Consider the following 26,904-nt stretch of genomic DNA (forward strand, 5'->3'; position numbering starts at 1 on the left):
TACATGCATGCAGGCTCACACTCAGCAGAGTCCTGTGGGAATCTAGCAAGAGGCCATTGGTCAACTGTGAGAGGGCTGCTTCGCTCACTGTGCCCACTGCGCCCCCTGCAGGGAGAGAGTAGTACTGGTGCCAAGCCGACTGACTGCAAATCGAAGGGCGTGCAGCGTGCATTTCGTAGCATGCCTAGAACACCTGCTGCTCACAGCACCAGACAGCCTGGAAAGCCATCAGTCAGAAGGGAGGGCCTAAGCTCGAGGTCAAGGGTCAACGTGGAGGCCTGGTGCGAGCTGGGAGTGATTGATGCGCCAGAGGTTGCTCATGGTGGAGGCGCTATCTGTGGGTAGAACATCTGCGCAGATGCATGTGTTTGTGTGAACGTCTTCCTCTGCGCAGCACGAGTGTGTGCGCACTGAGTAACCTGACCTCCATGAGGCATTCCTGCTTTTCTGCAGGCACAGTGTTGAAGCTGCTCTCTCTGGACTATTTCATGTGGCTTTGGGCTGCCACAGGCTTTTAAAAAGGCCCTAAATCTTTCAAGCTGAGCACAGATACCAGAGGAGGTTTTAAATGAACAGCAAATGGCAAGAGAAGCTGTGTCATGTTGTGGCTTGAGCAGAAGACTCGGGAGCCGACGGCTATGGGCTTAAACCACAAGTGGGGCATATATATCTTACGCAAGGCTTCAACACCAATGTCCCGCTCATGATTTAAACCCATTACCATCTGGACCATTATTATCAAAAAGAGCAACATTGCAGTCACATGTGAGATTCTGCCAGAAAGTCAGTATGCAAAAGGCTACTCTCTTTAGGAGGGTTAATATGTACCCCTTTTCTGTATTGACTATGTTTTGTTAAAGTATTCAGAATTTTATCATTTAGCTGCTTGGAACTAATATTTGTAATTAATACAACCTGCTCCACACATCTACAAATTCTACAAACAGCTGCATCTGAAATTACTAAGCAAATTGCAGAACCCCAAAAGGCAATTTAATCCCGGTCGAAATATTTTCACTTTCTACCACTTCCTCTTGATTTATTGTTTTTGTTTATAATTATTTTAAAAATAACAGGATCGATGTGTTTGTTAGTAGCTACTTAAAATGGCAAACTTAAAATGGGTGTGCATATGCAATGAACGTGGACATGCAGCAGAGTAGGTTTAAACGCTGAAAATCCCTGTAGAACTCAATCTTATAATGCAACCTGGCGGAGTGCGCCGGCTGGTCTCAGATAGGATCCGTCTCGGAATATTTTAAACACAGATTAAATTCATAATCTGCGTGTGAGTTTCCTGTACTATACAATCTTGGCATAACTTGAGTAAAATCCTTCCTTTTATTAATTTTGTTATTTTTTCCTGACGCATAATATTAGGGATTTTTTTATACATTCGTTTCTTTTCATTATTTATGACTTGTCCTTCAAAACGGTTGTCCATTGATCAAGGACAACACAAACATGGGCCTGGGACCACAAAGCAAACCTTGACATCTAGTGGTCGCGGATGGATATTACAAGCAAATCGGGTTTTTATTTCGTTCCAGAAAGTCGAAGTTAAGCTCTGAAAAGGCTTAATCTGAAATGTACCCTTAATCGAACTCCATTGCATCCTGTGGATTCGTTCCATACATTTTAGATATTGGTCGGCGCTTCCAAATATGTATATTGCATCAAAACAGTAGTGATTTGAAATTTGACCGTGGTGCATTTCATATTGGATAAATTCCGTAGCATAATTCTCACCTTTTAAATATTGACTCGTGTGTGTGTGACGTTGCATTTCCATTCAAACTATAATGCATTTGTCCTTAACTTTGAATAGGTTAAAGAAAATAATAGTTTTTTTTTTTCATTTCCGCAAAAAATAAGACAAGCACATTGCGATTATATTCACTCAAATTCGGCACCAAATTAATTTAAAACTCAGATTGCAGTCGGAATGCACGGAATGCGGAATCAGTTCTTCTCAAATATAGGATATCACTGCTTCAAATATTTCCCAAATATTTTCCATAATAGTATTGCCTTTAAGCTGTTCAAGCAGTTGGAAGTTGAAACGGTGTTTAATTTATTTTTAGCTGATCTGTCAAATAGCCTACGAAATTTAAACAATATGACTAATACACTAAATATACTCGGCTGTGAACGATTTAATTCAAATCAGAAAAGACGATCTTTCAGACAATTCTAAACAACATGGCTGGATATGCGTACAGAACTTTTCTTGAACATAGCATTTCCAGCGTCCTGGCAGTGAACAACAGTCTACATGGTGGCCGACCAGGTCAATAGCTGCGCCCTTTGTTCAGTCAGATGACAGCGAATCCGAATTCAACTGGAAAGAGAGGATTTACGTCATTGTCCAAGAGACCTTTGGTCCTGCTCATCGTCGTTCACATTTGCCAGGGTTTTCCCTTCAACCAAGGAAAAGGAAATGCGAAACTTGTGGCCGGGTTGCTGTGGTGATTTTTACATTCAACGTCTTGAATGAACGCGTTCAACGTCTTGAATGAATCAAAGATTGTTGATTTATAGCAAGACATTAACACTCCAGTGAAAACTTTATACGTTTTCGACACTGTTGATGGCGCTAAACGAAATAGCCAGAAAACTTGAATCTAATGTCCATAATAGAGTGCCCCTATTAGCCTATTAGTTTGCGTGTTCCCGTGTCTGTCCAAGGGAGACCTCCCTTTCCAAACTCTTAAATTCGTCTCCGCCTGACCGAGGCTGAAAAACATTGCTGGGAATCAAACTCACTTTACAGCAGAATCAATCTTCACAGGATGGATTCACAGGGTAGCACCCGGGGCTCTATCGCTGCGCTATGCCAGCAACATTTTCATTTCTTCGAACAGAGCCCCTGCTCAGCAGAGACCGTCTGGGCGTGACACCATGGACAGCTCCAAAACATGGATCACGGGCTACATCATTTATATCATACGCACGCACGCGAAAGTACGCGTAGGCTACGTATATTTTTCCCTGGTGTTCATCTAGCTGTTTGTTTCCCAGCCAACCCTATGCTTTATCTACTGCATCACATCCATTCACAAATCAAAGTTGTTCTTTAAGCGCGTGTGCGTTCGTGCAGTGTAAGCTAACTACTGAGGGATGGTTGAATGCTGAAGAGACACTTCGGTGTGGAAAATCCGCCACTGATAGCAGCTGTCACTCACTCTATTTCTCGTGACTGAAGGCAGTCCGGGGAGAGCACAGCAGATCGCTGTCTGTGCTGATAACTTCAGTGACGTTTCATAACGAAAATGAATATGTTCCCCATGAATGATATCTTTCTATATTGAAGAAATCCACAGAACAGTGTCAGACGACGGAGCCCGCATTGCAACACACAGTCGATGCAACCCTCGGGGAAGAGTCTCCCGGCTGCCTGTTAGGGACTCATTCAGTTTCCAAAAAGGCACGCACAAGCCGGATCTACTCGCAGGTTCTCCTGTATTCGTTTGGCCGGTTGTCAACTGGGTGAGGAATGACCCTTCAGATACGCGTTTTTAAGTTATGTCGTGGGTGCGTAATTCGCAGCAGCACGCACTCGGCAGCTGGTGAAGCAGCAGCAACAGGAAATCACTGATCAAAATTTAGACGAGAAAGATGGTTTGTGTCTGATACGTTAGTCCATCCCGCTTTGTGTGGCACATACTGATGGAAAACAAGAGTTAACTTTGTGTTGCGGGTCAACGCTTTGTCTGCATCAGCCTGTTGAATCTGTGTCGACACCTTCGTCTCATCCTCTTCCTCACGTGCCGCAGAGATGAAACGGCACAGGTGACTGGAGTAACACGCCGTTTGGGACTATAATTAGGAATAACACAAGCAAAGACGCCGGAGGAGAAATGTAAGTACAGTGGCAGCTAATCATCAACCTGCTTCCACCTTCATCTCGTGGCCCTCATCGCTCTCGCACAAGATCAAAAGATCCGCATGCAGCTCAAGCCTAGAGCTAGGGACCATTCTCATCCGGAAAATCATAACCACAGAATTTTCGGCTTTCGAGTTTTCAAAATGAACTGAAAGATTCTGCCTGCAAGAGACGTCCAGCTCCACTGATTCAAACATAAAGACTCCTACCTTATACCTAGCGGTGATATATGGTGGCTATTTAAAAACGTCAAGTTAACACCTGTCATAAACAATTGATGATTGCCGGGGTCATTGCCTGCGCTGGCTAACTTGCGAAACGACCATAAAATTGCCTTATCTATTACATGAGGTGTTTATAGTGTTTTCTACTGGAAGTGGCTCTCCGGTGGACGCATTCGTCTGTCAACATCGACAACTTTGTGAACTCGTCACAGGGGCACCCGCTGCTTGAAGCAGGGACATCTTTACCCCTTGGTTTGTTTCCGATGTCATAGATCACGTTGCCTCTATTGCATTGCTGGGGAAATGTAATATCGTGCGTTCTGGGTAAGTGTTTTGAGTGGAGGTGGAAAGGCTGGGGAAGTGCGGGATGCTGGGCGGTTGGAGGTTGTTGGGGGCTGTCATGGTGGTCAACAAGGCGTGCGGATGTTTACGTTCTTTTGTACTGTGATTCACTGCCTCGCTAATTGGACCTGATATTGGCTGAAATTCCCTTTCTACTCAAGGGACGCAGTGATTGATGACTGTGGCCCATAGCGCTTGCAGCGCAATGATAACTGCCTGCTCGGTCCCTGTGCGCTGTCACTGCACACCTTAACCAGCCTTGCACGGTTCTTTCACGGTCTCCACTGGCAGTTACAATTATATCTGATTCCGGCGGCGCTGGGAAATGTCTCAGTTTAACATACCGGCTTAACTTTGCAAAGTAGGTATTTCCCAAAGATGCATCTCTTGCAGTTACATGCATGGTTCTTTAAAAATGAGTGAAATGACTGATACAATAATTCAGGTTCAGGGGTGAAGGGTGTTGGGCTCTGCAGATGTAGGCTTTAGCAATTCTGTTCTGTAGTGTGCAGTGATTTCTTCATTCCTTACGTTTGTCTTATATTCACGTGTCTCCTCCTCTGTTTGTCTTCTTTGCATTCATCTTTCTTTCTTCCTTCTTAACCACTTTTTTCTGCTCATTCACTCTCTCACTTTTGAAATTGTGGATATGGTGAAAATTAATAATAGAAAAAAAGACTTCCCTCCCCATATGCACATCAGTTTTTTCTCTCCACCAACTTTTTGAGAACCACTCTTTCTTTTTGACCTCTTTTCTGTCCATATCTATGTGCAATTACATTTTTAGGGTACCTCTTAGCAACTGGATCTAACCCCCCAGGATTATCTCTCATATGAATGAGATATATTGAATGTTGAATGAATGTTTGGGATGTTTATGGAATTTATGTAGTTTGTGACATCATAAGGATGTAGAGATATTGCTGATCAGGACACAATGTAGTGGCAAATTTCATTGAAGACATGAATATAAAACTGAGGTGGCACAGTGATGCGCTGTTGCTTCACAACAAGAAAGCCCTGCGTTTGAATCAGGCCTGGGTCTTTCTGTGTGGAGTTCCCCATGTTTGCACGGGTTTCCTCTGGGTACCCTGGTTTCCTCCCACAGTCTACAAACGTGCACATAGGTTAATTGAAGACTCTAAATTGCCCATAGGTATGACTGTGTGAGTGAATGGTGTGTGTGCCCTGCGATAGAGTGGCGGCCTGTCCAGGGTGTGTTCCTGCCTCTCACCCAATGCACGCTGGGATAGGCTCCAGCACCCCTGCAACCCTGCCATAAGTGGGTATAGGTAGTGGATGGATGAATATAAAACTAATTATCCACAGGAAGCATACACATTATTTATCCATTTTTGTTTATCTTTTTATCTAAACTGAATTAAGTTAATAATTATTTTGTGTGACATATTTTAAAATACACTGTGATTGTACAGAATATTACTTTTTTAACCATTGTTAGGTGCAAAGGTTTTGGCAAAGTATTGAAATATGTCATGTCAATAAAGAACCTGAAGTTGAAAAATTGAACTGAGAGCAATGGTGAGAGCTCTTTAATTACCAAGAGTCCAGCTGGTTTCTGTCCATGTCACCACATTACCATTCACATTTACACCCCTCACATGCTAACTACACCAAATTACAAAGGGTACAACCAGCAAGCTTCAGTGACCTTAAAATAAACCTGACGGCCAGTGGATTTTGTGCAACACCACCGTACAACACATACATAGACACACTTTATCTTGAATGTTTTAAGCCATAAAATGAATACATAAAAAAGTTATATTCTCTCTCTACTTTTCACAGACTAATAGAAAAAATCATCTATAACGCTGAGACTGACACACACATACAGACAAATGCACACACACACACACACACACACACACACACACACACACACACACAGCATAGTGCCACTAACTGCCGGATAATGTCAGTCTGTCAGCTTGTCACATTTTGGGGAATAGTCTGCAAGGAAATGTTTTCATGAAATCCCAGAATACAACTCATTACATTACATTACATTACAGGCATTTAGCAGACGCGCTTATCCAGAGCGACGTACAACAAGTGCATCAGTTCAACTCACCAACTTTTCATCATTATTCGTTTACTTATTGCTTTGATTGATGTTTATTTAAAAAAAAAAAAAAAAACTCTAATATCAAGCAGTGAGAAAAACAATGGGGGCCACCATGGAGGTTTGGAAATATGGAACTTATAATTAGAAATAATTACCCAGCTAGCACAGGATGGGAATTTATTGTACATTTCTGTGACGTCACCAATCAGCTCACACTCATCACCCACAGTAAAGGTGATCTGTTGAGGAATTCTGGACCCCCCAAGAGAATGGAGAATATCCTCAATGAGGTATTGTATTTGTTAGAAGAAACTCATTCTTATTTACAGAGTGTTACTCAGTGACAGAGTCTTTCTATTCCTGACCTGCATGTCTGAGTACAGTGAGAGAGAGAAAGAGAGAGAGAGAGAGAGAGCGAGTTAGCAGTAGTCTATGTTGCTGCCTGCCATGAACTGAGTGACAGGAAGCAGAAATAATTAACAGCTGCATCAGGTGATTGTGATGAAGCTGCAGGTGTAACATGAACAGGCACAGCAACAGTGCATTATGGGTTAAAATCTAAACATGTAATTTCACAATCAGAATGCGAACACTAGATCAATGACAGTGTCATTTTAAAATCTGAATCTGAATGCTTTACTCTCACCCCGTTAAAAACATTGAACATTCTTAATTCTGTTCAGCCATCAAAGAGATGAATACCCTCTCAAACAAGCAGGATCACAGCCTTCATTAATTTATTATTTATTCTGTCGAATCTTTCATTCCTACAGACCACTGAAGTCAGCATGGCTCCTGAGGGCCTCACAGATTCACTGAGTTCTGGCCTCTCCATGGTAATCTACCTTAATACAGTGTAATGGGAGAACAGAGAATCATTCTATTATTTAATGCTCAGGAGACGCCCTTATCCAGAACACGGTGTACGACTCTCAGATTTCAAGAGATCAATTTATACAACTGAATATTTACTTTAGCTCTCCAGGGTGAGTACATTGTTCTAGGAGGTCCACATTAGCAGTGCACCCTTCACATCCCTTCCTGGTTGGGTGTGCGTGTGATCCACAGTGTTAGCGAACACGATACATGGGCACAGATATAAAACAAGGGGTGTTGCAGTGTTGCATTTATTCTGGGCTCATAGTCTGTTCATTTGAGACCTTCTGTCCGTGTAATTTGTCTGTGTATGTGAATTTGTTGAAAGTGTACCCCGGTAAATCTGTAACTAAGTAAGTTGCATAGAGCAGGTGATTCATATGTTCTACCCAGAACACAGAGCAGATGTTGCACATAGAGGACATTATAAATGGCACATGGAAACTCCCAGAGACAAATTTGCATAATCGCCAGTTCTCTAATTCCTTCACTTCCATTTCCCCATTCTCCTACTTCTCCAGATCTCCTCTTCTCTGAATTTCCCGTCTTTGCCCATTTATTATTCAGCATTACACTCCCTCCTGTTTCCCTGGAGCAAGATAAACAGACCTCCTAACCCCTACCTTCTACTCCCCTGTACTCACCTCAAAAGCACAGAGGGTTGAGTAAAATGCTCTCTGTTGTGCAGAATACTCTCTTTCCTTCTGGCGCTATCTAAAATCATCACATGCCTACAGCACAAGAATGCCCCCATGTGGCTAACCACAGAAGGAGAGAAGCGCTCTCTGCTTTTGTTAATGAGCTGGGAAAGCGGTCGCGTGTGAGCTTAATTGATATGCACATAAAGAGCCCCATGCACAAACAGGACGCGCTGCCCTCAAAACCCTCCAAGTGGAAGCCGACTGGACGAGTTGGCGTAGAGACCCCTAACATCAGGATGGGAAACACTTTGATGGACATCCTAAATGCACTAAAAACAAATCATTTACTTAAGTTGTTGAGGTTATCTTAGTGAGAAATGTCAGGATAGTTAAGTTCAGGCATTGAACTGTGCCAACGACTTTCTTGAAACACTGATAATATATATATATATATATGTAATGATGCAAATCTTTATGATTCTTTTTCTGTTAAGTTTTTATTCCCTCATAATACCTTCTTGCTAGTCCTAACGCCTAATGCCCCAGCACAGAAAGAAAGAGAAGAGAGAGAGAAAAAATGATAGAGAACGATTATGTACTTGTGTGTGTGTGTGTGTGTGTATAAATGTTTATGCGTGTGTCTGTGTGTATAAATGTTTATGTGTGTGTGTGTGTGTGTGTGTGGATATATATATAAGAACATACCATTCTCCTGCCATTGTTCTTTTGTTTGCTGACCTCCATTCTCTTTCTTTGTGTGAAAGTTTGGACAGGAATGCTCCTACTCTGAGCACCTTTGCTGTGCTTTCCCCCACCCCATACACCCCCCCCCCCCCTTAGGTCACATACACTTCAGCATTCTTCTTGCTAGGAGGGCACCAGCAAAAGACTGGGCCATTTAAGTATTTCATACATTTCTCTGTGAGGCAGTTTTTTACATCTTGTTGCCCTCTGAAGTGGTCACAATATGGCTTCCTAATTAAGTATTGCTCAAAATGTATTTATTTATAGCAGTCTTCCAAGAGGCTGCAGGTCCAGTTCCCAGGTGGGTTAATGCCACCGTACCCTTGCTGTGCGGTGCAGAGTCCGGTGCAGTGATGCATGATTGGCCACATCTCCTTTTTTACAATCAGGAGAGCAGACAGCCCCCCTCCTTTCTCCTTTTTTGCTTCATTCAGACACATAGAAAGCGAAGAGGGTAACAGAGAAAGGATCACAGCTCAGAATGTGCCACAGCAGTGGATCTAACCCCCACCCATCCGAGGGCATTTCTATTTGGCATGAGCATCGGCTACCCCATGTACTGCACCCACCCGCTTTACCCACAGCTTCCCTTTTCTGGATATTTTTGAAAATTTTCTGTTTGGTTAAAGGAAAGGTGGGGCAGGGTTTGGAGGGCTAGACTAATTCAAAAGAGACTCCTTTATGTGTATCACTTCATAATGCAATTCCATATCTCTAAGCCAACACATGAAAATGTGAAAAGTGGTAGGCATATTGTACAGAGCTTGGTAAATCTCCCTGTGAAGACAGATAGATAGCGCAAGCAGAAAAAAAGTTCAATTATTAACATTTTTTGACATGTTACAAGTGTCTTGGATGACAAAAAAACATGTTGCAGTGGAAATACCTTCAAAAATATTATTAATTTTATTTTTATTGAATGTCCCTTGCAGTGTAGGTTTCAGCATAGTAGTATATATGGTTCATGAGATTATGACCCGAGACTTCTGTCCCCTATAGGGGACGGAAATGAATTCCTGGGTTTCAGGAGAACATAAAGTTATGGTGTTATTGCTGATTGGATTTTACATTACCATTACTGCTGCACACATTTTCACTTGGCGCAACATTTAATGTGCAGTTCCAAAGGGATCACACGACTCTGATTCATTGCTAGCATGCCCCTGGATTAGATGCTGCCCTGGGAAACATGTTGATCAATAGCATTGATTTTCCTCTGTGTTTCAAGGTAACTTCATTGACTGGAAAAATACTTTCCCCTAAATTCTCCCCACTTACTATCACAACAGCTTACTCCATGAGTTTATTGGAACCGTGCTGTTAAGATAAAGATAACTACGACACTTCATTCTTTCACACTGAGATAAATGACCTCAAAATGTGAGCAATGTTTGCAGTCAAAGTGTATTGCTTAGAAGGGATTAGCAAAGATCATTTTGGGTTTGCATTTTTTCTTTTTGCATAACAGCTTCATGTACATAAATAGTTTGGATGAAGGTGATTATGGCGAGGATAACAACAGTGATGATAATGGAAAAACACCGGAGACATCAGCAGTAATTCTCAGTCAATTCAACAGGGTACATATGTAGTACTTAAAATGATCAGAAGGAAATCTTACTTACATTGCCTAATAAATTAAATAATAAAGAACCATAAAAGTAATGATAGGATAACATAAGAGCAACCAAACACCTATTGTATCATATGACTTTTTCAAATTCCCTAACATATATACCGTAACACAAAACACTGCGGCTATGTTGTGACCTGCTTGAAGATTTGTTTTAACGCATGCAAGAGTATAATGGACTTGTTCTAACTCAGATTTATGCACATTTCGATAAATGCTGGCTGCACCAAAGGATTTTTTGTCATCAGCTTAATCAATCCTCTCTCTGTACTGTTTCCAGAAGTCAAACAGAGCAACAAGGGAGATCGCATAATTATTAACACTGCTACATATATTGGAAAAGGAATTCAGACCTTTGTTTGATGATGGAGTGTGGAGTGTGCGGGTGATGAATTGATCCGAACGGGGCCCTTGTGCGGTAATTGGAAGGTGGAAAACGAGTGTTTGGGGAGACAAAGGAGGAGAGAACCATTCCGGCACATCAGTTACTTCTGCCCCGACAGCCCGTGCAGGAAACGTACACAACCAGACAATGAAAGATCAAGGAAAACACATTCAAATAATTATTAGCATTATTTGATCATGGCCTTTGTGTGTGTGTGTGTGTGTGTGTGTGTGTGTGTTTTCACTCTCTTAGAAAGAATGGTTTCCAGGCACTTCAAAAAAATAAAATGAATCAAGCTATGGATGTGTTTGTCCGATGCCACACGTTCTTTGTCTCCTCATGAGAACATTAAACAGCTCTCTTAACACACAGAGCCTGGAGGAGTTTCACAAACAGTGATCCTGGTGAAAGCGGTGAGGAAGTGTTCCACTCTGTATTGGAATGAAATGGGTCATGCCCGCTCCGCGACCCTTGTTCCGTGGTCTTCTGATGCTGAAACAGCCGATTTGCTGGAGTTGCGTTTACAGTCGATGGAAAATGTTAATCTGAGAAGGGATCGCATAGAGATCACAGAGGACGACAGCAGTTCCAAATTAACTTTTACATTTATTTAGCTGGAATGGGAGAAATACATTATCTCTGAGATCCCTCAGCTTTCCTCTTCCGACCTTTTTTATGTGCAAAAACATTGGTCCATTTCTCCTGTATGCAACACTTTGATTTCAGGATGCAGAAATTTAGGATAGTTTAGGATTTTCTCTCTGTCTCTGTGAAGACTAATTATCCAAAGATTAGTCTCCAGTCTTTGCTCTGTCTCTCATCCCATGCTATTTTCATCATATTGAAGACCTAGAAGTGTCCACTCCTGGTCCTTGGTCCTAAAACCGACGTAGGTTTCCATCAGATTAATTCTTCCAGTAATATAATTAAGACCCCAGCTGACACATAGACCACTAAACACGGGCAGCGGGGTGGATTTAGCTCTATAAAGCCTCACTGTGTCTTTGTACTGAAGAACAAAGTGGCCACACCAATGCTCCCTCAGGGTATGGGTAGGGGACAGGCATGGTTCTGACCAGTGTGCCCAGCTGGTGGCTAACCAACTGCATTCTGGTCGGAATACTTTTGGTAGAGATCGCTGGATGTGTCAGAGTTTTCAGGAAATCTGTAGGATTTAGCAAAGACTGAATCCTTACTTCTCCGACAGCAGCAATTAGACCTAGACTTATCACAAAAATGCCTGCATTTAGATCCATTCATAATTACAACCGATCTGTGTCCCACATATTCATTCTGTATGTGATTTAAAGTACAAGCATAAACAGAAACCTATAAACCGAATTGAGCCTGTATTGTCATTGAACAGAACTGTAATACCCCTTGACAACCAAAGTGTAATTCAATTTTTCTCAGGGTATCTGTGAAACAATCCACTTCTCAGATCATTGATCATTCGGACTCACTTTAAAGGTGTTACAGACAATTCATTTGACAGGTGTATTTTCCACAGCCTCTCCTCTGATTAGCCTTATGCATACCGTGGCATTTCTTTATACTACAATAACCTGATAAGTGACCTGAATGGATGGCATGTAAATATTTTTTCACTTTAGACCACCAGGCGATTTTATTGTAGATGCAAAAAAAAAAAAAAAAAAAAAATCACATAATCAATAAACCTGTATTATGAAAATCGGATCCAGTGTCAAATCTCAAACGCCATGTCTTGTTGTATTGTCTATCATTGAAACTTCAGTTTTATTTAATTAGCTTAACGTGCAGAAAGCTCTTCGCAAGACACTTTTGACAGCCCTCAAGATGTCATTTAGTTTCCCGTTTTCTTTACTTGACTTCCTGTATGATTGTCAGGGTTTTATTTATGTTATGGAAAATGGTCAGAAGGCCGTGACTGTTTGAAAAGACGCAGGCACGCATATAATGTCTTAATTATAGTAAACGTCCACATCCCTTAGTAGGTAAAACTGGAATTGTGCGACTCAAAAACTTCAGACGCCGACTGTACCACTTCAACAGGAAAAAGGGGGTGTGCCGATTACTCAAGTCCCACAAGTCCCGCCTCGGCGTGGATTCTGCGAAAAAATCAGGGATATAAAATGTAGGATCTCAACATTCAGTGAAGTTATGCAAGGATTCCGCTTCAAAACAACAAGCATCCGCGGCCCTCGAATCAGTTTTCTGTTCCAGGGCACCCTGGTAGTCGGTGTGTTTTGTTTAAACGTGTGAAACAATTCACTTTTCCCTCATTTCGCTGGCATTTCTGCCGGCAGCTTGAGTTGAGCGCAGCCATGGCAGGGGACGGGACCGACCAGCGGGCTCTACAGTATGAGCAAACTTTGGTAAGTTCACTTGTAGCCAAATCACTTGCTGGACGTGGTGCACATAACGCAGACGAAGTTAATCTGTTACTGACTGAATGTGTACAAAGTTGATGACAATTCAACCATTTTCCAGGCAGCAGCACAGTTTCTAAATTTTAAAAAAGCGCTTCAATGTGTCTTTGAAGATGAAACAACGCGCTTTAATATAATCATTGTCACATTTTACATTATTTTCAGAAGCAAAAATACTTAGTAAGTGTATGGGTTATCAATGCCAGTGTAATTATATCCTTTTTTATTTGGAAGAAGTGACATTAACGATGGCGAGATCAGATAGCTGCACAGCTGGATTTGCACACAATGCCCGTCTGTCTGTCCACTCTTCATCTTTGCCTTGACCGAACAGTACACGCAGAACTAATTCATGCAAGAATAATGAACATTCATATATTTTAACTAGTAACCAAATTTATATGTGTTCTGATGTGCGTGGGCTATATCTTGTGAGCAGATTCAATATAAATGCGATTGCCTCACCACAGATATCTCAGAATTTCAGGAAATGCAGCTGTCATGTGAAACGTTTAACATACAGTAGCACACGGGATTGGAAATGCATGAACACTTGTTGAATGTGGCAGTGTGGGCATCGGTGATGCCAGCTCGGTTTGAACTATTGATGCACCAGTGTACACTGCTCACAGAACAGATGCACCAGTGTACACTGCTCACAGAACAGCTGGCACAAGTGAGGAAAACATTATGAGACGATGACGCGCTTCGATGATTCTGGATATTATTGCAGGCATTTATATGTGTGCCACTCTGACCTGTTGATCAGCCGTAAACCAAACATGAATTTGGAAAAATGCTTTATTTCTCGGAATTTATACATCTGATGTGTAGTGGGCAAAAGTCAGATATGTTTATGGAGTCAGATAAGAGCAGTTAAGTGTGCATAACACCTACATTTTACGTGCTTTTATTTTACGTAATAAAATACTTAGCCTTGGGCACATGTTACCTTTCCGAACAAACACTTAGCATTCAGTGTGAAACCGAGCGGGCCGAAAGACGGATGTGATTGACTGATTATGAGCGAATGAAGCGAAGTGTGGATGGAAAAGCGACCTGTCACTGTCGTGCCGTTGTAAAACCACTTGAAGTCCAAATTGCGGCGGGCTTTAAAAAAGGAGACCTTAGCCCTAACTAATTGAAAAGTCGCCTATGAACAGTTAATTTATTTAAAAAATAAAGAGCAACAAGTCTTATGTTATAAAGAGAGCTTTTGGGCCGTGAATTATCTCACTGTAAAAAGTTTGTCTCGCGTTTTTTGAGAAACACGAGCGTTGCATAACTCGGCCGCTGATTCAGCAGTGGACGCACGATCACCTCTTGCGGTGCTGCGTCTCTCCCCGTATGTCTGCAAACGCGGAGCGCAGTAACCTCAGAATCTCGCGGTGCAGCATCTTTGCCCAGATGCGTGCACTCGCTCAGAGCACTTGTCCCTTCCTGTGTTGACTATCCCTTGTCTGATGCTAAAGTAACAAAACTTTTGGTCCAGACATTTTTGAGAGCTACAGATTTATATTGAGATTTGATTACATTCAGTGCAGTCATCTGTAAAAGCTTTTCCTGGGTTATATAAATCAGGGTTATCTAGCACTCTAATTTACCAGTTAGATGCATGTCATTCCAATTTCTCTCTTACTGTTTTACCCCTGGATTCTGTTTTTCTTGCCTTGTCGAGGTATTTGCTAGAGTCAGTAGTCTACTGCTTTCTTCCCCACGATTCCTCCTCCCTCTCCTACTTAGGATTCCTCAGTACACCCCAGGTTCACCAAATGTCACATTATTGGCTGAGGCCGGTGAGCAGAGCTTCATAAAGGGGGCGAGAGGAGGCTGAGTGTGCGTAGAAGTGTGAGAGGGGAAGCGGGGATGTAATTGGATTAACCTCAGTGCCTGGACAGCCAGACTCTGGCCCGCTCTACATGTTTCTGTGGGAGGCAGTGCTCTTTCTATCTGGACGGGGAGAGGATGGCTTTCTCTGGCATCTCTGCCTGTGGCACATACAAATAATGCTGTCAGTGCCCGTCCTGTACCCGTCACGGTTCCTGGGAGAGGTGTTCATCTGTTTCCCGCCCTGATATTAAAGCAGTAGTGTTATTCGGATCAGTGCTGTCATCCTCCTGCCAGGCGGCGGTGTGGTGGTGTTTTGATGTCGGGGCCTGTTCTGAAGCGGAGTGGGCAAAAGTACATTGTTCACCGGGTCAGATAAGAGCAATTTTAAGAAGGGTGATAAGAGAGCTGTGGGTGCAATAAAATAACCTTGGGTCTGATTTGTGCCTGTCTTGTGTAAGACGATGAAACTGCTCACGGCCGTGTTTTGCTTCAGAAGAGCGCACTGGGCCCACAGCGAGCATTTTCATTGGACGAAAATGCAGGCGCTGGCGGCCCATCTGAATGCTAATGAGTGGATCATTTGCCGTTGTGTGGATGAGATGAAACCCGATAGATGTGTGCCGTTGGAACTAGGGACTGAGAAACCTGTGTGTGTGTGTGTGTGTGTGTGTGTGTGTGTGTGCGCACATTTGCGAGATTTTGCAGTGCACTGTTCTAGTTGTGAAAGTGTCATAACCTAGTAAGATTTATTTGTACTAGTGGGCTTCCCTTTGTTATCGGGGCTAAAATAGCAGGACACACGTTTGCTGTGGAAACGACCAGAGGCAAAGGAATTTTCCCTAAGCTTATATTTTTCCTTTGGAGCTTAAAGCTGTTTGACAGCTCATTATGACTATTATATTTGCCTTGGAGTAAATAACCGTAATTTGACCTGAGTTAACATTTACTTAGGAACATAAGGGACACTGAGTGCGTCTTGCACAATATTTACACAAGGTGTTAATGAAACTATGGCACTACATAACATCAAAGCCAGTACAGAGTTAAGAAATCTTTTACAATTGGAGACCTTTGGAGGAAAACCAAACAATCCAAACAATCCAATATCGGGGCATTTTTTGTCCCACTCTTGACTTTATTGACTGAATATTATAAGCAGCACTGGTCTTGTTATTTTGAATACTGTGCCTGTTTCTTGCTGCTCTTTGAGATATGGAGGTGAGAGTCAGCTTGAGGTCAGCTGACCCCCTCCCACCCCCCCCCCGCCCTGCCCGAGGACAGCTTTCTCCCATCCCAGGTGCTCTGTGTGATTGAGACAGTGGTGTATGGCATCATGGGTAACCGATAAAGTTCGCATTTGTCTGTTTCAGTCCTGCTACATTAAATGAAAAGCCATTTCTGGGGACAAGGAAAAAGTCACAATAGCCGATGAGTCACGAGAGCTAAAGGCACAAAAGTCAAGGTGGTCATCTGTTTTATTCCCTCTGAAGAGGATTAACAACAGCTCTAAAAGATTATTTATTTACATAAAAAAACTACCTTTTCTCATTCTTTGAGGTCTTGCAGGCCTTTCTTTTCAGATGTTTGCATGTTAAGGCTAAAGGTCAGGGGAAGGCTTTATGTTGTCTCTTTCTTGTGTTCCTTTGGATTTTTTGCAGGGTCTGATTTCCTGATGGTTGGTTGTAAATTTAAGAATGGCCTTCTGGGTGTAACTCCTTCAGAGTTACTCTATTAATGTCCAATCCAACAGGTGATTATTTTCAGGAATTTAAAAAGTAGTTCCATCGTAGGCCATATTATTGGGTCTCCCGCATTGCTGCTTACTGTTACCACTACACTTCTGCCAGTTAAATATTTTTGGCAATGAAGTGCGCTATAATTGTGTATCCCTAAAGTAAATTAATTCCAAAATGAGCTTAACAGAAAATGAGCCTATGCATAAATCATTTTAAAAACCAGGAGTTAATGCTGCAGGACTGAAAACCATACCGTTGTATAGCTTCAGAACTTCATAATCTGGCATTATGGAATACCCACACAACCCTGGTCACCACCTGACTTGCTTCCTGCTGTGGGATCACAAAGCCAGATTTATTTCTGTTAAATCGCTTGCTGATTTTACTGTTCACTACTCACCATGGACAAAGACATGCACCCAGCCTGAGATACCTGTGTGACATAGGATTTGTATGGTGTGGCAGGCTTGGATATTGTAGGCAAACGTTTGTGGTCGAACTTTGTTTTGGGGGCCATTTGAGCAGTGCCTGTGACTCAGAGTGAATAATTAGTCTCTTCTGGGAAAAGGCTGAATTTCCATCTGTGATGGATGAAGTGATCTAGGATAATGATTTGTGGTGCACTGTAGCTTTCATCTTGTTTAAATGGTGAATGCTCCTCCCAGTTAGGTTTTGTTACTCCCCCCCTTCCAAAGCAACACCCTCCTTCCCTCTTTCATTCTCTTTCTCTCTCAATCCCTCTCAATCTATCACACTCTCTTTTTCCCCTCGTCTGCACACGGCGGTTCATCAAGCTGTCTGTCACGTCCCTGTTATATCATCATTTGCACTACAAAAAAATCTCGGCCTTTTAAAGTCACCTTGAATAGATGGAGTCTAGCGAAGGGATTTGTGTGAATAGTCAAATCAAAGCCATTGGTAACAGGCAGTGCTACATCAAACAGAGCAGCTGTGGAGTTGGCCTCCCTCTGTGCCTGCCAGCGCCCGAGCTCAGCGTTCAGCAGCCTCAGCTGCCAGATATCCTCCGCGCTTGTTGTTGACCACAGCAGTGGCCTGCTGGAGGAGGAAGATGGAGGCTGTCAAGTGCACCCCCACTGCACCCCTCCCTCTTTTTTTACTTATAATGGCACTGCTGTTGCTTTGTTGCCTCATGTTGTTTTTTTCATTTGTTTGACTCACTATCTGTGAAATCACATTATTTCCTTTTTTTTTTGTTTTGTTGGTTAATTGATATGTTGCTAGCCGCTCTAACGCTCCTCACCTGGTCTGGATCTGACGTCCTGCTGGCTGCTCTAAGCCTGTCTGGGATTAGAGCTGATGTTGCGCTGGCTGCTGTAACCCAGGTGGGGTTTGAAACTGGTGCTTTGCTGGCTGCTGGTAGTGTCAGAGGAATGGGGGCTTGTAGCAGGCTCTTCACTGGAGAGCATGTGGGCTGAGGCGTCAATAGGCCGGTGCATGACTAAGGCATGTCCTCATGTGGAAGTTGGTCACTGAGAAGGGACTGTGACCATGCTTGTGCTTTTTGTACTAGAGAGCGCTGGTTCAGTTATGGGTACATTGTCCAATCTTCTAGGTCTCGTCAACAGTTAGCATCTTAATTTATAAACACATTTGTCTTCAGACTGAGTGCATGGTCCAGGTCCACATTAGGTTAGTGAATTCCCACATCACCTCTGCAGTAGCAATGGGGATATTTTACCCCTCGAGGAAGAGGACAGTGGTTCCTGTCCCAAATAATCAGCTGACTGTATTTTACTCGATGCTTTCTAGTCACTAATTTCTAAATTTGGCAAAGCTGTGTTAAAAATAAGTTTGCGGTCTTAAAAGTTGCGAAACAACCAAATCTTGTTCTGTTGTTTGGCAGCCTCCAGCTGTACACCACACTGTAGTTCGGAATGATTTTTTAAATCGGTGAAAATTAATTATTTTATTGTTTTCTAGTCTGAATATTGCAGCCGAAGTATAGCAGGCTTGGCGAGATGACTTGTCTTTCCTTTTTGACAGCATGGTTGTCACAAGCTCATACTGTCTCTACATGTGAAATGCAACATTTGACATATTATTTGAAAAAATAGCAGGAAATAATAGATATTTCTGACTTTCTTCCAGATTAATTCTGGTTATGCTTATTTTCCATTTTTGAGAGCAATGAGGTATATTGTCATGTAAAGCGCTAGCTTGGTCTTGTGTTGGTACCATTCACAGCAGGCTTTGTTTATAGCTTTTGGTTAGATGTCAATAAGAGAAAAGATTCTGTAACTTGCTTTTGATCTGGTGTGTGGAGGACAATTGTGACATCATCGCTGTCTCTCCAGGGTATGAGGTCATGAGCGATCACTTCAGTACCATCGGACGTATCTAAACGTGGCTGTGTGTAAGCCTGTGTTCTCCCCATTGAATGGCTACTGCAGGTTACCATTGAAGAAGCAGACTAAAACACTGTCTGTGTTTTTAGGCCGCAAATGCAATTCCTATTTCATTGCGTTATTGATTTTCTTTGTGGACACCGTTATTTGACTTGCATCTTTAATGAAGAGAGTGCTTGACCAATAGAAACCTGGACTATTGATGAATTCAAACTTTGAAGTACTTTTGGTTCGGTGGTTTTTTAGATGCTGCTTTCAGCACAGAAAAGAAGTGCCACATAATATTTTATCGATAGATTTCTTTTCTTAAACCATTTCCCCATTAACATTAGGTTCATAATTAAGCACTGCAATAAGAACTGTTCTGCATAGCTGTAAAATCTATAAGCTATAAAGTCTATCATACCCAAGTGTGATGTTAAAAGATAGCCACTGAATATGCCTATTTTATGATTACTATTTGCAATTCAATCTTTGTGCTGATGCTTTTATCCAAAGCGACTTACAAAATTGCTAATGATGGTATAAATCGATATCGGATCAAAGCAAACGAATCATGATCATACTCTAACTGTGGCCATTTTGGAAGTTCATTTTTTATTGTGGAAATTGTTCAAAGCTTGTTAAACCCACCTGTTCCCAGCATGCACTCTGACTGGCCCAAGAGAATGGGCTGACCTGAGCTGTGGCGATCAGCTAGTCGATAAAGAATAATTGAGCCCCCTAATGAAGCTGCAGTGTGTGCACTACTTCTCCCGGTCAGAGAACTGTCTTCATTAAGACTGCTGCAGTTCTCATCTCTCAATTTATAGATTTTTTTTCTCTTAACGGCAGAAATCCTGATTTCCGTTTCCGAACTGAGGTAGCAGGAATTAGAGAGAGAATAGTTTGCGTGCTTGTGCTTGTGCCTGACCTCGTGTGCTTGCGTGTGTGGGCTTGTGCTTGTGCTTGTGCTTGTGCTTGGATGCTGGCCTGTATGGAAATGTGTTTGTATGCATGTGTGTTTGAGAGAGCATTTGCTTGGGAGCGTGAGTTTAAGTGTGTGCTTTTGTGAGCCTGCACATCTGTTCTGTATGTTGGACACAGGGTACAATCTGGCCTAGCTCTGGTCTGCGCAGTCCTCTTGCCACTTGAACTTTGTTACATTGTTTTGATAAGCATTTGCCTTTTCTTGGCATACCCGGCTCTGTATTTAGTCCTTTATTGCACAATAAATATGGTGTGATAAAATTCAGTTCTGCTGCTGTTCGTTTTCACTGGATGATTACTTTTGGATCAAGGGTTCAAAAACAACTGGGCCTGACCTCAGTTTAAAGCCCTTTTGCCCTGTCTGACTCTGGGTTATCCCTTTGACAACGTAAATGCCAGGGAAGTTGTTTTAAACCTCAGTGTTTTTCTTTAGTTTTTTTTTTTGTCTGGAATAATAGATAGGTTCTGTCTGGCATTGTTGAAGAGGAATGAATCAGATAAACGGGATATTGGACAGGACTCAGTGGTTCCAAAGGCAGACCTGCGCTTGAAATGCTGAGTCGTTGTTTTACCCTAGAACTGTGCACCATATCAGGAGTAATGAACAGACGGTGTGATGCAAAGTAGGATAGACTATGTAATGTAATATGGTTTCTGAAAATGGACAAATACGGTAGGGTGTTAGTGTGGATGTGATGCATGTGTCTGTGTAGAGTCCCTACAGTGTTTCATGAAACACTGGCTTCTGAGAACCTTCCACACATTCTTCTACTACCAAAGAAATTGATTCACCTTCCTGATACAGCGTCTAATCTGCAGTCTCTCTTAGTGGAGGGGCAGGAGTGACCACATGATCTGCGCAGTCCACATTGCCTCATGCTACGTCAGCTGACAAAGGAGGGTTTCTTTCTTCTCTTTCCTGCACAATCAGCAAAATCAACACCGAAAAACAAATGAAGAAGGATAAAAACCCAGGCAGCCAGGCCCTCTCTCTCCCTCTCTCGCTCTTTCTCTCTCTCGCTCTTATTTTCTTTCTCTTTCTCCCTCTCTCAGCCAGTGGTGAGTCTCACTGGGGGAGATAAAGATGTCCTTTTATTGTTGATACGCGCTGGTGGGGTTAGGGCTGAGCAGTTGAGAGGCCGTACCATAGCCCTGCTGTGTTCATACGTTTCCTGTCATTGTCCGCTCCCGGACACGTGGTCTGGGAGCTTGTCTCTTTAAACTCTGCCTCAGCTGCTCTGTCCACTGCCTCAGCACAGGCTGACTGCCTCAGAATGCGCCACACAGTCACCATGTCCCTGAAGTGTCCCTGAAGTGTCCCCATGGCCAGCGAGGTCCGTCTTACAGGGAGGGCTCAACATTCGGACTGTACCATAACCTTCTTGCTGTTGGATGTGAGTGTGAGTGTGGGTGTGGGTGTGAGTGTGAGACTGTGGATGTGTGAGTGTGTGTCTTGGTGTGAGAGTGTGTTTGTGTGAGTGTGAGAGTGAGTGTGTTTGTGCATATGGAGCAACTTTCTGCTGGAATTGCTTGTTGTAGTGCTTTGCCTTAAATAGCCCCAGTTGCTTAGTGTTAAATAGAAAATGTATGTACTGCTGAGCTCATTTAGTAATGTATACTCTAATTACTGCCTAAGTTTATGTTCCTTGTGTCGGTTTGTGGTTTTGTGTAGTTTCCCTTCCTCAGAAGCGCACGGGTTTGGGGATTAAGGGTCTGTGCTATCGGCTATTACTGGATTTACAGTTGATGAATACAAATATGTAACCCCTCCCCTCTCATTCCCAAGGACTGTACAGCTTTCTATCCCCCATAATCACTACTGTGCCCCCTCCCCCCCCACCAGCCAAATAGTACGAGCCCAGAGTAGGCCCCAGTTATAGTGAGTGTGTGACCAGCTTAGTAACTTCGTCGCACTGGCGCCGGTCCAGTCCTGTCCCATCAATCACCCGCCACCCCCCCACTGCAGAGACGGGACCTCCATTGAAACCGTCCCCAGCGAGCCCGTGAGCTCCCTTGGTTACTGGCCGTTTTTTTTTTCACGTTTGGAAGTTTGCTCTGTGAGCGTTATTGTTCTCGCTTGTGGAACTGTATTGGCGGGGGTGTTACTGTACTGCCCCGCCCCCTTTTAGAGCCCGTGGGAAAGCGGGCGGTGCCCTGGCCCGCTGGACTGCTGTCACCCCCTGAGAAATATGGGCGGAGTGACAGCTGTGCCCTGTTGGGTGCACCTGTCGGCCTTTGTGTGAGCCTCCCTCTCAGGTCGCCTGGCGGTGATGATGCTGAAGATGAGGACGGTGACGATGAGATCCGTCTCATTCCCGCACTTCGTAAACGGGTCGGGCGATTGAGACTGGGCCATAGGGCAGAGGGAAGTGTCCGAGGGTCACCGCAGCAAAGCCACTTGCTGCTTTCGCTTTGGTTGCCATGGTGACAGAGAGATCTGATCTGAACCTCTCCAGGGCTGAGCACCAGATCAGAGGTACAAATCTGTCAGTTTGAGTTGGGCTGTTTCTGGGGTCAAACAGACGGTGGCACAGACTTTCAGCAGTCCCCTTTGGTACTGTATAATGGGTAAGGACCTGGTCTAGTAACTTAAAGGTCACAGGTTCGATTCCCAGGTAGGACACTGCCGTTGTTCCCTTGAGCAAGGTACTTAACCTGCATTGCTTCAGTATACATGCAGCTGTATAAATGGATGCAACGTAAATGCTGTGCAAAAAGTTGTGTAAGTCATTCAGGATAAGCGCGTATGCTAACTCTCTGCAATGCAATGCAATGTAATGTACTCTACTCTCTGGTCACTGACTGGGACGGGGCAGGGCGCAGTGAAATGGCAGTGCCCGTGTGCTGATGCCAGTGTAGAGATGGCTCAGCTCCCAGCACAAACGCGTCTGTGTGTGACCCCCCCCCGTACTCCTCCAACAGCTGTCCATTCTTTGACTCCTTCCCCCTGTTGTTGTTCTTCTCGTGTTATCTGTGCTTACAGTGTGTGCATTGTGCAGAGGTGTGCTGGGCCATGGTCCATTCCGGAAGGTATTGATTTCTTTCTCTCTGCCTCAGCGCATTGTCTTCTGTGGGGGGAGGTGGTGTGTAGAAGCAGAACCAGGCCGTTGTGGAGGCGCTGGTAACACTGTTGGTAGCGGTTTGGAGGGAAGCAGCAGTGGGTGACTGTGGAAAATTGAAAACCTTGTTGAATATCTGCCGCATCATCTTTGCTGGAGTTGATTGACAGAGGACCCCAGGCTAGAAATAGCTCATGGAGGCAGTGAGTGCTGAACTTACTCGGGACAGCCGTGACTGTAGACAGTCCCCTCACTGGTGTACTGGCGCGAGTCTAGCCATGGGTCAGCGAATACCCCCCCCTCCCCCCGGCTGTCTCCCAGAGGATCGGGATTGACAGGTCTTCTGATGAGAAACGGTCATGTCAGATGAGGCTCTTGCGCTCTGGAAAGATGGGGAGGGAACGTCTCACCTCCGCTTCTTGTTGTTGGAAAGCTCCTGTTTAGTGTACACAGCAGAGAGCACAGTCTGACCTGTCCGACCACAGTCTGCACCTCCCCAGCACAGCCGCACCCGCACTTCCTCTCCGCGTTCCATCCCAAACACCCGGAAGGTTCATCGTTACGCCCAAACGCTTGTTCCGCACACGCACGCGGGAACGGGCCGCACGCAGCCGGCTGGAGCCGCCGAGCTGAGCGGAGCTGGATGACGGGCGGGCTCGCTGACCTGTGGGACGGTTTAAAATGCCCGCTGCTCCCGCCCTCCCCACGCTTTGTTCTTTCTCCGTTCGTTCTCTGGGAACGGGGATGAAAAGGCCCAGCCGGTAACGAGAGGCCGCGAGGGTGTGGACACCGTACCGCGCTGCTCAGCCCGGCTCTCAGGGGCTGGCTCATAACCGCCTGCGGTTCAGCCGTGAGCACAGTTGTGTTTTTCTCATGATTGAGTTACCTGAGGAGAATGAGGGGCATTGTGCGCTTTGACGAGGGAGCCACCTGATCTCGTCCGTCGCCCGAGTACAACAGAGCGATGACTGTGGAGTCTGGCAGAGACCGCAGAAATAGTGCTGTCTCACAATTTGGGACTGGTGTGGCCCTTAAATAATGGTAATGAGACTCGGGCTGAATCTGGCATCTGTGTGCTGTATCCCTGTGGTGTATCCCTCTCTGTGCTGTATCAATTCAGTTTGATTCAGTAAGGCTTTATCGGCAAGACTGCATTGTATAAATAATATTGCCAAAGCAATTTACAATAAAACAATTAACAACAACATAATTAATACCATAGAATGGAAATAAAGTTGGGAACCCACAGACAACCTACAAGTTGCTTGATAAACACTACTAAGTACCATAATAAGAACAAAAAGTACAGACCATACTGCTTCCTGGATAAAAGGTACTTTTGTTTCTTGTTCTCAGTTTAGTCTCAGTTTTGGCCCGAGCGCCTCATTGGCTGAGTGACAGGCACCCGCTGCAATGCGGCTCAGTGACATGCCTGTCTGGCGGGAGAGAGGGGGAGGCGGGAAAACGAGGGAGGGATGCGGAAGGCAGGAGGGAGGGATGCGGAAGGCGGGAGGGAGGGATGCGGAAACGATGGGAGCTGAGCTTGGCCTCGTCCCGCCGGGCGTCACGCTCGGGTCCGAGCTCTCCGCGCGCGGCGGCCTGGCGGGGAGAGCCGGCCGGCGCGTAGTCGGCCTTATCTGTGACTGTGTGTGCGGCTGAGCGCTGCCAGCTATTCAAGCGCCCCGCTTCGCCAGAGGGATTATCCCAGTTCCTCTCTCTCTCTCGCTCTCTCTCTCTCTCTCTCTCTCTCTCTCTCGCTCTCTCTCTCGCTCTCTCGCTCTCTCGCTTCCTCTCTCTCTCTCTCTCGCTCTCTCTCGCTCTCTCGCTCTCTCTCTCTCGCTCTCTCTCTCGCTCTCTCTCTCTCGCTCTCTCTCTCTCTCGCTCTCGCTCTCTCTCTCTCTCTCTCTCTCTCTCTCTCGCTCTCTCGCTCTCTCGCGCTCCCTCTCTCTCTCTCTCGCTCTCTCTCTCTCTCTCGGCCTCTGTGTCTGTTTTATGTGGTTTTGGATGGTTTTTCCCTTCGCTTGCTGCGGGTGGGTGCACGTTGTGTTCCGCCCGCCTCTCCGCCCTCACCTTCGGGTGCTGCGCGCTGCAGGAGCTGCGTGTGTGTGTGCGCGTGTTTGTTTGTTCTGTGTGTGTGTGTCTGTGATTGCAGTGGCGTGTGGAGGTGTGAACCTGGCCTCAGGGCTTCACGCCGCCTCCGTGCTGTGATTGTGTGTGTGTGTGTGTGTGTGTGTGTGTGTGTGTGTGTGTGTGTGTGTGTGTGTGTGTGTGTGAGCATTTCTCTGGCGATGCCGGTTCCGTGGTGTGCGTGTGGGAGGTGCAGTGCCGGCCGTCCTCTTCTCACCCTCTCCACCCTCAGCCTGTCATGTGCAGCCCTCATGCTCAGTCTCTCCATCTGCTTTCTGTGTCTATTTTCTCTCTTCAGTGCCCCTCAGGCACTCGCTGTTGCAGAATCAATTTCTGAGCCCTCTGTTCCAACGCGTCTGCTCTGAATTCATGATCATTTCCCCTCCTCTGGGTTTGGACCCACGGCGGGGTGACATGGCTGCAGGTGGAGGTGGGTTTACCTACCCATTTTAACAGGCTGCAGGCCAGCGACCACAGGCCTGCTATCATTCTGCCTGGGTCATCGATTGGGCTTGCAAGAGAAGCCATCATTCCCCTTAGAATAACAAAGTGAGCAAGTGTGTATATCTCAGGCAGAATGGGGCTCGGGTTCGATGAATGGGAGACGGTGCCATTCTTCCTTGCCCCGTGCTTATTGGAAAGAGATGGATAAGCTCTGTGTGCAGCCCTTGGGGCACATGCTGTCTTCCCACCCTTTCCCCGCCCTTTGTCGTTGCTCACGGGTCGATCCTCTCTTAATAACTCCTGCTTAGTGTTTGCATTTCTGCAGCTGTCGCAGGTTTTAGCGCTGCTTTCTGGGGGGTGTGGGGTTGGGGTGGGGGGTGTGGGGTGGGGGCGGGCGGGGGGCGAGCGTCGCTGTGCGTGGCTCCCTTCCAGCAGGTGGCTGCTTTCTCATTAGACCTGTTCACACACAGCCGTTTCTTTGTTTTTCTCATTTTGTCTTTTGTCTCTGTGATTCCCAGCCCCGCCTGCCTCTGTGTGCGTTTGTTGTTGAGTACTTGACCTTGGCAGCCACTTGCACTGCTTATCTAATTTTATACAACTGGTTGCTGAATGCTGATAAAAACCAGCAGAATAAACAGCACACCGACCGGGCCCTGGTCTCTGCGGTACACTGGACGGAGCCCTCTGTGGGTGCCCCAGCAGCCTATGCTGTATATAGGCTGTTGATTTGTAGGTACAGTGGATTTTTCTGAGGATTGTGCCGCGCAGGGTTTGAGGGGGGCCTAGGGCCACAGTCTGTAGAGGTGGGACATGGAAACAAGACCGGCTGTAAAGCTGGCACATGGATTTGGGACATGAATGCAGGGCTGTAAAGTTGGGACACAAAGACAGTACAGTGCAATGGTAATGGGACTATGCTCGTTAGCAGATGCCTTCCAAGCAGTTGCACACCTGAGCAAGGTATCTAACCAGAACTACTTTGTAAAATATCCTTCTGGATAAAATATCTTATGTGCAGGTAAGCACAATACGTACTGTAAGTTACCTTAAGGAAAGGACATCAGTTAAGAAAATAGAAAAAAAACAAAAACAATTGAGAAACAAGGAGTTGGGCTCAGACAGGCTGCTTTGAAAAGAAGATA

General features: G+C 44.8%; 1 protein-coding gene across 2 annotated transcripts in view; it reads left to right on the forward strand.

The window, feature by feature from the left end:
- Positions 1-12,894: 12,894 nt before the first annotated feature.
- The window catches only part of clcn2c (chloride channel 2c), a 118,434-nt gene continuing 104,424 nt past the window's right edge, over positions 12,895-26,904 (forward strand). The window contains exon 1 of one of the 2 annotated variants that reach the window (XM_064301043.1): positions 12,895-13,177. In XM_064301043.1, the coding sequence (XP_064157113.1) occupies positions 13,127-13,177 (51 nt within the window). In that variant the 5' untranslated portion in view covers positions 12,895-13,126. The remainder of the gene's footprint in view (positions 13,178-26,904) is intronic. The other variant, XM_064301044.1, reaches the window with a different exon arrangement.

This window comes from Anguilla rostrata, chromosome 12, assembly GCF_018555375.3.
Source record: "Anguilla rostrata isolate EN2019 chromosome 12, ASM1855537v3, whole genome shotgun sequence".
Taxonomy (NCBI): Eukaryota; Metazoa; Chordata; class Actinopteri; order Anguilliformes; family Anguillidae; genus Anguilla; species Anguilla rostrata.